General features: G+C 38.4%; 1 protein-coding gene and 1 long non-coding RNA gene across 18 annotated transcripts in view; one reads left to right on the plus strand and one right to left on the minus strand.

The window, feature by feature from the left end:
• The window catches only part of PDLIM5 (PDZ and LIM domain 5), a 233,879-nt gene extending 222,992 nt beyond the window's left edge, over nucleotides 1-10,887 (minus strand). For 16 of the 17 annotated variants that reach the window (XM_015471537.3, XM_005207728.5, XM_010805995.4 and 13 more), the window contains exons 1-2: nucleotides 10,834-10,882; nucleotides 7,313-7,450 (exon numbers count right to left, since the gene is read on the minus strand). In XM_015471537.3, the coding sequence (XP_015327023.1) occupies nucleotides 7,313-7,408 (96 nt within the window). In that variant the 5' untranslated portion in view covers nucleotides 7,409-7,450; nucleotides 10,834-10,882. Of the gene's footprint in view, nucleotides 1-7,312; nucleotides 7,451-10,833 lie in introns of all 17 variants that reach the window. The other variant, NM_001077444.2, reaches the window with a different exon arrangement.
• On the plus strand, nucleotides 10,374-12,111 carry LOC132345564 (uncharacterized). Its single transcript, XR_009495014.1, has 2 exons — nucleotides 10,374-10,483; nucleotides 10,794-12,111. It is a non-coding gene; the product is annotated as an uncharacterized lncRNA (long non-coding RNA).
• Nucleotides 12,112-12,885: the final 774 nt, after the last annotated feature.

Raw genomic sequence — 12,885 nt, forward strand, 5'->3', positions numbered from 1 at the left:
ATTTGGAAATAGGAAGCAAATGATAAGAGGATAATTATTCATCTGAGCTCTAAATGAAAAAATTCAAACAAACAGCGTCCCTCCAAAGTTAATGAAATAATTTAAAGAAAACCAGGACATTTTCATTCTGTATATTCTCACACAAATGGGGGAAAAAATGAGCCACTTTAAAAACATACAGAATCCTCTGTAGAATACTAGTGATTAAGCTCTGTAAAAAAGGAGAACGATGGAAATAGGCCCATCTGATTGGAAAAGATCAAAGTCTGTCAAAACATGTGCTAGCACAGGTATGAGGAAACTGGCATTCTCATTTTGTGGGGAGGAGTGTCTCCACAGAGATATTTGGCAGTATCAGTGAAAATGTAGACAACCTTTGACTCAGCAATCCCATTTCTAGGAATCTATCTCACAGATGTACTCATATATGTGCCTAAAATAAATAGATATAGATACAGATACAAAAATTACACCACAGTATCACTAAAAGAAAAAGATTAGAAACAACCAAATTGTCCATCCATAGGAACTGGCTAAATAAATTATGATAAATCCAAATACAATGCAGCTATACAAAAAGAATGAAGCCATAGTTACTGATTTGGGGTTAAGTTAAAAAAGGCAAAATGCCAAAAAAAAGGACACTATTTGTGTTGACAAGGAGGGTAGAGAGGATATCTATGTACTTTCACACATCTGTGTAGACTACCCCTGACACTACACACACGAAACTGCAAACACCGGGGGCTTGCAGGCAAAGGGAACGAATGACAGGGCAACAGGCGCTCTTTCCTCTAAACTCTAACGAGTCCTTGGACTTTCAACTCACATGAATGTCTTACCTAAAGAAAAGCATAAATTAAACTTTAAAAGGGAGGAAAGAGTGAAGGGTTAAGATTTCTTGAGTACCATATTTGATCCAGTAAATAACTGTTCCCACTGTGACCTTTCTAAAACTGCCTGTTTCTTTGCACTCCCCTTCTGACTTGTTCTTTTTCATTTCGTCCCGTCAAGTTTCCCAGCTCATTTCATCCCCCTGCATTTAAGCTGGACAGGGACACCTGCTGCAACTGCTTAGACTCTACTGGGCGGACTAAGTGCCAGTGGGGTTGAGGAACTTGTTCCAGTAATTATCACACAAAACGGGTAACAATAAGCTGTAAAAGAAAACTGAGTATTGACAGATGAAAGATAACTCCAATTAAGCCACAAGAAAGAAATGATAAAAATGTGACAAAAAATAGGGAACTGATAATTTGAGAGATTCCATTTTAATACTATAAAAAATTCTTCCAAATCTGACTTTAAACACTCATTCAATATTGTCTGTTCTGTCCATAGCTAAATATTTTATTACCTTTAAAAAAAAGTCTGTGCTACAAAAGTGATTTTCCTACTCTGTAATTAAAACACAAATCTGAATCCCCAGCAGGGCTATACAGTGACTCTGTACCCAGAATACCCAAATGAGGGACCACCGTGGTCACTGCTCATTACTTTCTTAAACTGGTGTTTGCTTTTCAGTCCCATTATTGTGTCATTTATTTGCAAATCCACACATATATTAATATTTCACATGTGAGGATCTTGTTTTGTGAAGTTTTATATGATATAAAACTTCACAAGTATTAAATATTTTAATACTTCACAATTGAAGTATTAAAACTTCAATGAAGTATTTCTTCATCTTAAAAATTCAAAGGCCTAGAGTCTTACCTCCTAAAGCTGAAATGCAACTATCTCTTCTAAGATGCCAAAGAAGCAATCCCTTGTCAGCGAGAGCTATGGGTGTTTCTAGACTAATAAAGTTGTATCAGATTTCTCTTCTGTGAAGTTGTAGCTGCGGGGAAAGGTCATGAAGGGCCTTGCAGTACACGGGAATCTGGGTAAGAACTACTACAAACAGGATGTTTCAGACAAAGGTATCTGGTTAACTGTATATTCACACTGCAGCCTAATCAGCAACCATCATAAAGACAAGCTCTCTGCATTGAAAATTCTCAAAAATGACTGAAAATGAGTCTATAGGCTTTGGTTATTCTCAGTTTAAGTAAGTAAATATTAGCCCTAACTCAAGAGTAAATGAGTATCTTGTATGAAAATCTCCTTTACTTAGGTCTAAAGTGCTATTCTTACTTGATTCAATCTCTACAATATTGTTTTTTCCATCAGATACAAAAATCCTGCATAGCAGTAAAATTCCTATGTTAACAAATAACTTTCTAAAATGCCCAATATTCATTAAAAACTAAAAAAAAAAAAAGCCTTTTTTCTCTAACTACTAACTTAACAATAAAACTGATTTAAGATTTTCATTTTTTTACAAATAACAGACCAGAAAAAATCTTCAGAATTACCTTGAGATTCTTGACCCTCGCAATCACCAATGGCAGAAAACTGCCATGTAGTAAAGGCAAGTCTCTGAGTCTTCCACATAAGGTAATTAATATTTTAAAGCAAAGGGTGAACACACATGTGAAATATACATTATACAGTTAAGCAAGCTAAATTATTAACTTTCTAACTTGGCATAATGACAGGGTAGTTGGAAGGGAATGTAAAAGAAAATACTCAACAGCTTAAAATTAACAATGGACCCATTTATTCAAGGTAGGATGGTTCTCTCGTTTCAGCTTGAGGACTGTAAGTCTCTTTCTACCCGCCTCTTGGAGGGAACTCTGCAGCTGGCCTGTCTGGAGAATCACTCAGCTTTATTCACAGTTTCACCCAGAATCAAGCAATAGCAAAATAAGTCTTCATTTTCACTGGCACTGAAAACCATTACAGAGAAACACTTACTCTGAGGTGTTCAAAGTTCATCCTTCAAGGACCAATTCAATTAATTTCTCCTGTAGGTAATTTCTCTACCCTAAACAAATACAAAAGGTCTGTGTCCACTGAAACCAAGAAACACTTATCTGTATCTCTGTCATTTCATCAAACACTGTCTTGTGACAGGTCTTATGACACTGTCTAGTACTCTATTTTTCTCCCCAGCTTTGTATTCCCTAATACTTTGTCTCTTCCTCTATGGCTTCCACGAAATGTCCCTTTAACTACTGAATGAATGAATTCACAGCAAAGCATTTTCACTGTTCTTTCTCTGTTCTATGTATCAATAATACTTCTAAACAGGGCTCCATACTCCAAGAAATGATACATTTCTTCTGCTTTTCAAAACCAACTAAAATCCTATCTGACCTGGTGACAACTGATCCTCCTCTAACTCTTGGAATCAAAATCTCTATTATTTGGGTATTGAAATGTCTGACCTCATTTTATCTGCTAAAGAAACACCATAGATGTGTTTATAAAGAATTGGGAGATAACCTTCAGGAAATCCAAATATTGAGAGTTAAGGGAAAATTCTAATATCATGTATCAGAAAATAACATAAGCAAAGTGTTTGAATTTTAGGATGCTGCAGTTAAAATGTTATTCACAAATACACTATCTTTCTTTTAATTCCATGGTGAGGGTCATCAACTTGCCAAAATACAGCCTTGAATTGTGCAACAAGTCTCCTATTTCTTCTTATAAAATATATTGGCAAAGACCAACAAACCCACACTGCTACAATGAAACCATCCCTACATTCCATGGCTTCAAGGCAATTTCATAAATACAGGGTCATAAAAAGACAGCCTACAAACTTCAGTAGCCGACACACCACTTTAAGGATAGGAAATTGAAGACAATGATATGTAATCAGGCAGTTACAGCAATTTGAGGATCTTTTCAAAAAGTTTGCAAGAATTACCAATCCTACCTTAGAAACCTACCAACTAAAGAAGTATGCAAAACTCATACAAAAGAGATGGAAAACAAAATCTGAGCATAATGCTAAAATTTTATAGTTTTTATGCTTTAAGAAACAAGTCATAGTCAATATATTCCTACACTGATTAACAACAAAATCTTAAGGAAACAGAATGTTCAAGTCCCAGCCAATGACTTCTTTATCTCAAATACATTTGATATCTGAGTTCCAATAGTATAAGGAAACCATAAATAGCACTTTGAAGTACAACACAATAATACATGACCAGAGGAAAAACTGTAGACTTTTGAACTCTATATAGATGTAGGTTCCTAGCTAAGCACAAACTTGTACATTTTTTCCTTTTTCAATTTCAACAGACAGTAAATTTACAAACATGCAACTGTTCCCTACAATCATGGTGGATTTGATGTTTCAAGTCTCCAAATAATTTTTTCTTTTTAATTTCATATTATTGTAAAAGATAACTGAGCAATTATCACACCAGACCTTGTTAAGAATTCCATACACATTATCCAAATAAGAGAATCACTAAATTATATGTTTTAAGGCATGCTTTCAGGTTTTAATTGCTTCTTGATAGTATTAATTAAATAATCTGGTGACTACTGAAATACACCCCGATAATTTTACATAATGAAGGCAGAATAAATATAACCAGAGAACTAATTAAGATGAGGTATAATATTAATCATCTTACTACCACAATATAAATTAGTTATTAGGCACCCATGTTTATTAGGCAATGTTACTGCACATGTTTAAACTTAACCACACAAGGGGTTAAAAATAACTACAATGAAAGGCCAACAGCCTAACAGCAAAGTTGCGCCAACATTCCCTCTCCTTCCCCTCCCCCTCCATCCTCTCCAGTCCAGAATGAATTGCATGCCCCACTGCACAAGACCCAAAAAGGTCACAGGAGATGGCAGAGACTTTTGTAAGAGAACAGAAATAACTCAGCAGCTTTGTTACCATAGTCTCTTTTAATCAGTATGTTCAAAACCCTTTAATTAGCACTCTGTCTACACAAGGAAAGCATTTCTTCTGTGCCAAGAGAGGGCACATATGTATGTACACAGCGTTCTGTTACAGCAGCATCACAACATGGAGCTCAGACTGTCTGCCAGAAGACAAGCACAGACAACTGTTTTAAAGGAATGGCACCACAATATCTACATACTCCATTTGCATTTCCATAATCAAACAACAAAGTATGTTCCACTAGGTGTTCATTTGTCTCCGGATTTTTTTTAGCGAAAAATGGGAGTATTTAAACAACAATTTTCTTTAGTCCATTATCACAAAGGAGGATATTCAAAAGTAATATAGAATGATGTTAACAGAATGTGAAAGAAGACAATATTCAAATATTGTTCCTTTCTGCATAATAGCTCTTTGGTAGGAGGCAAAAAGACACTGTTCCCCTCAAACAGGAATAAATCACAAGACACATTTTCACAAGGATGTTTTACAGTTAAAATTTCATCCAATCATGCAAAGCCTTAAAACTTGCAGACTGCATTACATACATGTGTTTCCTTGTAAAACCTGAGTAGCTAAAATCAAGACAGAATTTGGAGATAAAGATAGCTATTTAAAAATTCAAAGCCAAAAAACAAGGAAAACTTCATTAGTAAACTGGATTAAGCATTTTAATTGAGATACACAACTGTTACAAACGTATTTTCAATCTTTTAAAATCAAGTAGTATATAATACTGTAAGAAGCAGTGTGTATATATATATACAGTATGTATTTATACCCAAGTAGGCGTGCTGCGATTCATGGGGTCGCAAAGAGTCGGACACAACTAAGCGACTGAACTGAACTGAACTGAACATATATAATTAAACCAAAAAGTAATCCTCTAAATATCTAACTAGAGAAAGAATCTACCTAAATTTATGATAAAGCTTATTGAGCAGGCAGCAGAGTATACCTGCTTGAAAGCCAGCTCTTCCACGTTAGCCACAGGAGCTCACAGCACAGTTCTATATAATGAGAATAATACCACTATGTCACAGCCTGGTGTGAGAATTACCTAAGATGAGGAAGGTAAAGAACTTGGCAAAAGTCCAAAAGTTTGCTGGTAATGTTTTTTGGGGGATAGGTTTTTTCACGTATTGCACAAAAGTGCAAATTGGCACAACCTATCAAAAATTACATATATAATCATGTATATATGATATCCACTGCAGCATTACTTGTAAAAGTAATACTGGAAACAGTACAAACGCACTTCAATAGGGGATTGCCTAAAAAAATGTTACTTCCCTACAAAAGAATTCTATACATCTGTTAAAAAGAAAAAGAAAAACTCTACATATTAATCAGGAAAATTCTCCACGGTAAGCTGTTGAGGAAAAATGGAATGTGTGGAACAGTGTGTATATTATGCTACCATGCAAATAAAAAGGGAACAGATATTCATATTTATTTGAATATTCAAAAAATCCTTTAAATGTCATACAACTCCTGCTGCTGCTGCTGCTGCTGCTAAGTCACTTCAGTCGTGTCCGACTCTGTTCAACCCCACAGACAGCAGCCCACCAGGCCCCGCCGTCCCTGGGATTCTCCAGGCAAGAACACTGGAGTGGGTTGCCATTTCCTCCTCCAATGCATGAAAGTGAAAAGTGAAAGTGAAGTCTCTCAGTCGTGTCCGACTCTAGCGACCCCATGGACTGCAGCCTACCAGGCTCCTCCGTCCGTGGGATTTTGCAGGCAAGAGTACTGGAGTGGGGTGCCATTGCTTTCTCCTGTCATACAACTAATTAATAGCAAAAATTACCTAGTTGGAGATGAAAGTGAAATAGTGCCTGATACCCAGTCCAGCCTCAATAAATGAAAGCTATTATTACTCCCCTCATAAGTATCATTAGCATCATGAAACGTATCTTTACAATATATATACAGAATATATTCAAACTAAATCCATAATGATGTAAACAGTCAAATCACAATTATTCAAAAATTGACTATCTATTCTGTATCATCTTATGGAAAACCCCCAACGAAAATTTTGGCCAACCCAATAGCCCTTCATTTCCTCTTCAAAGGTAAGTAGCTTTTGGCCATTTTACTGTAGGCTATCACCTTCATCAGAGAGCAAGTTGAGGAAATAACACCAAAACAGTTATTTTACCCAATACTGATCAACAGTTTCTAAGAAACAGCTTTTGGAGCTGAAGGTGACAGTGAACACCCCACAGTTACAACCTTCTATTATATATGAAGAGTCTAAGGTCCAGATCAGTGACAGTTCAAAGATCTGGAGTCTGTCCCCCAGTTAAACGCTTTCCATTTTTGTATTAAGAGGGAGGGAAATATGCTTAATTGAAATCAATTATCCAATTTCCTTCCCCAACAGATCCTTTACGACAATTAACTAAATCTGCTCAGATCATATTCCAAAAGCAATTCTATTAAGTAGAGCACAGGACATTCAGAGATTTCAACAACTCAGCCGTGATGTTTCTAGGATTATGCATTGAGTGAACATCTACAACAAAATCTGTAAAGTTTGCTTACACTTGAGATTGTCAAAGGCATGTTGAAATCCTTGCCACCTTGCAGCCGGAAACCCCAGGGAGCTGGGCCAACCAAGGACACACTGTAGTTGCTCATGGTTCTAATGACGCAAAATCCAATCCCTCAAAATGAAAGAAACTGAAAGAAAATCAGATGGTTAACAAAGACGTTTATCTGAAAAGCTATTACATATTTAAATGTATTGAATATAAACCCAACTAAATTATCTTCAGTATTTTGTTTGGGGGGAAAGAGGGGATATGCAGAGTAAGTTTATATTAAGTTCTCATTTCAGTCTAGGAAAAGGAATCTATGAGCTAATATGCAATCTCTAAACTTATGCCAATTTCCATAGTCTAAAAATCCCATATCAGAGTATATTTCTAGACATTTGATCAATCTTACAACTTGCTAGAATACAATTTGTGGCTTCTTGCATACAAACTTTAATTCAAGGTACCTTACAATACTTTGTTTTATATGAAAAAAAGAACAAAACTGTATTTCAGGTTTAATTCAAAATGATTTTCCCCAACCTCTTCTGTCTGCAATTGGCAAGGGTCCATTTCACTTACCTAAATTCTGAGTTATTTTAACATATGAAGAGAACTACAAATGGTAGACTCTCATTCATGCTTTCCAAACAATAAATTCTTTAAATGAGAAGTTGTTTCTTGATGCATAAAAACTATTTTCTCTAATCATAAACTACAACTTGTATTTTCTCATATAGGGACATGGTATTTTCCACACTTAAATTATTCACTTTTCTAACAAAAAACTTAAAAAAAAAATTATTCACTTTTCCTTCAGACAGGCGATGATTGGCAATACTCTGGTGGTGGTGGTTTAGTTGCCAAGTCATGTCCAACTCTTTTGCAATCCCATGGACTGTGTGTAGCCTGCCAGACTCCTCTATCCACAGCATTTTCCAGGCAAGAATACTGGAGTGGGTGGCAATATTCTAGCACAGTGAGATTTGAGTCAGAACCTGCTTTTTGTTTTACATACACACCTAATCAGGCAAAGTGGAGTGAGCATTTACCACACAGTGTATAAGACTGACTAAACATGGTAGGAATATAGGGTTAATCTTATTGCATGAGAGGGAATTAGAGCTTTAGAAAAGAACCAGTGCTTTGATGCTTTCTTTTTTCTATGTTTTGCTCGAAGGGAGCTCAAAATGACTCTCATGGTACCATGTACTTTTATATAACAAAGAAAAACTGAAGGAAAAGAAGCATGATTCAGAGCTTGGTATTGATTGTTATGGTGATTATGTGGGAGAAATTAGGAGGAATAGGGATTTTCTAAAATGTAATACTAAGAAATGTACTATTTTCTTCTTTAAAATATTAATAATATAACAATAAATAATTTAAAACCACATTAAAAAAAAAAAGCTGCTTAAGACCCACTTCCTTGGAAAAATCTGTGTTGTTTAACCAAATCATTACCTGTCCTAAAATATTTCATTTTTTTTAACATATTCAAAATTTCTACTCCACACATCAATTAATAGTGGCAGATATAGATATTTGAACAACTGGGAGTATTAAAAGCAGGCAGATTCCATCTTCTCCTATGGGGAAAACGAGGCAAAATTTTCAAGTAAGTCTAAGTTCTTAAAGAAAATTCAGTGAAAATCTGCACTACATCTACCAGAGAAAAAGAGAAAGCTTCTCCCCAAGCATAGTAGTTCACTGAACTACTAGGCAACAAAACTAGTACTAATGTAACAGGCACCAAAAAGATGAAAAGGCCAAACCAGACATCAAACTATTAGATACAGGTGAAAAATGGACATTAAGGAGGTAATAAGGAGCCACAATCCATGGGGTCTCAAGAGCGGGACACGACGGGACTTAGCGACTAAACCACCCAATATACATAATTGCTTTCTCCCTATAATAAAAGCGTTTCTGAGAACTTGTAGAGAAGGACTATTTGGATGATGGCACACAATATTTATCAAAAGTGTATAGAGCCAACAGATATTTCACAGGCAATATGCCCATCCTTTTTTTTTTAATCTTTAACTTTTCCTCAAAAGAAGAACGTGAAAGTTAGGCTCAACTTTCCTAATCCCATTGTTCCCTACAAGAAAATGTATTTAATTCATATATTAATCCATGTACCTGCAACTCTCTTTACTTGGGAGTTCCTTTCCTGCTTTCCCCCATTTGTTATTAAAATCTCTAGAACTGGCAAGTTCACACCCACACTACAGAACCAGTGTCAGTTCATTTCCAGTCGGTGCCGTTTCCCTCCCTTTGCTAGTTTCATGTGACTTGAAATAGAAGTCAAAGCAACAGTTATATTATTGGCCTTTTCCAGGTCTGGTTATTAGTGCCCAAACTCTTCCTAAATTACCAAGGAGGCAGGAAATATTGAGCAGCCTTTCTTCTTTCAAATAAGTAGGAAATGTTAGAACTTCTGTATAGTGTTGGAGTTTCTTTTAGGGAAAGTCCAAACAATGTTTTCGCTCTAGGAAGCTTGGTATTTCCCACACTTCTATCCTAACTTCTTCAGTGAATGGGAAGACTGGAAAGAAGAATTCGTGATGAATTGCTCAGAGATGGGTCTGAAATTAAAGATGTATCTTGAGATTCTTTTTCTCCCCAGATTGAGAGACTGTGGAGGTAGAGTGAAAGAAATAAAGCCACAAGCAGCGGATGAAAGTAGCCGACGAGACAGTTTCCCAGCAGAGAGGTTCACGCCTAGCCCTGTTTGCCAAATAAGGTTCCCGAGCCGGCTGTTTCCGAGGCAGGCGGGTTCCAACGTCCTCGTGGTCAGGAAGGCGGACTTGGGATAGGATCTGGCGATCACACCCTAGACCTGCCCTGCCCAGCGCAGCCACCAATTTTCTTTCCAAGCTCTGCCCTATCCATACGCCCTTCCTTTTTCCACTTATTGTCAAACGAATTAGAGGCACTGCCTAAAAAAGCCCCAGCAAGTACGCAAGCATTAATAAATCTGGCGTTTACGACAGATCTGTTTTTTAAACAAACTTTATTCCCCTAACAGGTTACACAATCCTAAATGTTGGGGGGGGGGGGGGAGCGTGAAATAAATGCTTCTCAGTAGAGTGAGCGCAAATAAAAATTAGCCCCGCTTCCTCTCCACACCTCCAGGAGATTGCGCAGGACGCAAGTATCCCCAGACTCCAAGGTGGGTACCCAGACGCGCTCGGCACCCGGATGGTGGCCCGCCCTCGCCCGACTCCTGCGCCCCTGCCTTAGCCGTGCTAGTCCCAGCCCGTCCCCGCTCTAGTGCCCCTTCTCCGGCCTGGAGCCCGCTTCCGCACCGCCGTTTCCCTGGTAGTCCTCTTCCCACGCCACTCTCCACCTCCGCAGATCCGCGTCCAGCAAACACCTGAGAAGCTTCCCAGCGCTAGGCGCACCACCGTCTCTCCCTAAGCAGGACTTCTGGCCAAGCTCTCAGTGCACGGCGATTCCTTCTTTCCCTCCTCCCTACCCAGGTTCCGAGACGCGCATCCCCTGCAGGCAGCGGCCACTCACCTCGGGTGCGGCGCCGCGATGCCTCCGAATCAGACGAGCGCTGACAAGTGACTCGCGGTGCTTGCGCCTTCTCCACGGCCCGCGGGAACTTCCGCCTCCTGGCTCCCGCCCCGCCCCCCCCCCTCCAGCCCCAACACACACACACACCGGCCCCGCCCCCGAACCAGGACACACCCCCTCCGCTCCTGGCCACGCCCCGGACCCGCAGAGCTGCGGGGAGCTGAGAGAAGGCTGCGGGTGAACCTAGCTGAGGGCTAACTGCAGCGAGTCGGAGCTGCTGCGGAAAGACAATTGCAGTACGGAGTTTCGGTGGGACCAGTCTTAGGGGGTTTTGAGCAGTACCTGACAATGGTCCGCTCTGCCTGTTTGTTCTGTCGTGGATGCATTTTTCTCTCCAGAAACTGAATTGGCAAGCAGTTGCTTTGGCTAAAAATAGGAGAGGGCTTTGGATAAATCCGTATCTATGCAAGTTCAGCGGCCACTGCCTGGTTTTTTGAGCAAGCTTTATGTGCCCGGAGAAGTGAAGACTTTAAAGTTGACCTGTTAGGAAAGGGAAAATCAGCAACTTTAATATCTAGAAGTTAAATCCTCTAGTCAAACCAGAAGACCGTGTTTAAGAGCAGCGGCCAAAGGTGGTTCAACCATTATAACCTCAGCTTATTTTTCTAAGTCCAGATCAATAGTCCACTTTCCAGTTTCTATAAAGGTGCTTGATTTAGCCCAAGGGATTTATTCATGAGCAAATTTGAATAACGTTCAGTGAACATAAGAGAAAGTAACTTTTAGGCTTGTTTTGAACTGTAAATTGGCTTATAACATGTGAAAAGGACAGTTCTTAACCATGGAACTTGTAAAGCAAGGCTGATGGAGTCCGTGGGTCCCCAAGAAGTGCAAACAAAATTCTAGAGAACACCCAAAACTGCTCTGTCCAAACTGGTAAACACTTATCACATGTAGCTACTGATATTTGAAATTTATTTACAGCGACTGAAGCACTGAATTTTTTGTTTTATGTATGTTTAATTTAAATTTAAAAACTGAAGTAGGGTAACATGCCTCCGTTAAAAACAACTTTGGTGTTTGGATAGGAGTACATTTCTCTTTATCACTGAAAACATCGTGTCCAAATTGTGCTACAATGGAAATGGATTTTGAAGACTTATTATGACAAATATAATATAAAATGTCATTAATAATTTTATGTTGATTACATGTTGAAGTGGTAAAATTTTTATATTTGTTAAACATGCAATTAAACTTAATTTTGCTGTTTTTTAATGTGGATACTAAGATATTTTGAATTACCAATGTTGACTGACATTATTATATATTCACTGGACAGCACTAGTCCATAGTTTTCATCACATTCTCTGGAAGATTATATTGGAGGGAAGGGTTTTCTAGTGTGAACTGGTTTACAGAGTGCTTTAATATTTGTTGTCATGTTTGACATCTCCCTCCCAAAATATATAAATAAATAAACAATAACAATAGCTGCCACTTACAAATACCTACCATACGCTGCTGCTACTGCTACTGCTAAGTCGCTTCAGTCGTGTCCGACTCTGTGCGACCCCATAGACGGCAGCCCACCAGGCTCCCCGGTCCCTGGGATTCTCCAGGCAAGAACACTGGAGTGGGTTGCCATACGCTAGACAGTGTTGCCAATGGCACAGGCAACTTGTTAAAACTGTAAAAATTCTTACTACACTTAATAATTCTTCTAACTTTATAAGACAAATGTCATATATATAGTCAAGAAAACTGAGGTTTCAAGAGATTGCAGCTGGTAACACTTCCACAGGGCAATGGCTAGAATTACCCTGTAAGGGTCCTCTCTCTGCTCCTCCTCATCTCTTTGCTGCTAATACAATTAATTTGATCCTGAATGAAACCAGGTTGACTAAAGACATCAAGAAATGCAGACAATGTGTAGAGGTATCACTATAAGATAAGCATCTTGAGGCGGTGAAGAGCTGGGAGTGTTACCTACCTATGCAAATCAGTGTTAGCCTATAGATAGCCTACCTCTGAATCCTCTTTCTCCTCCTA

This window comes from Bos taurus, chromosome 6, assembly GCF_002263795.3.
Source record: "Bos taurus isolate L1 Dominette 01449 registration number 42190680 breed Hereford chromosome 6, ARS-UCD2.0, whole genome shotgun sequence".
NCBI classification, from domain to species: domain Eukaryota; kingdom Metazoa; phylum Chordata; class Mammalia; order Artiodactyla; family Bovidae; genus Bos; species Bos taurus.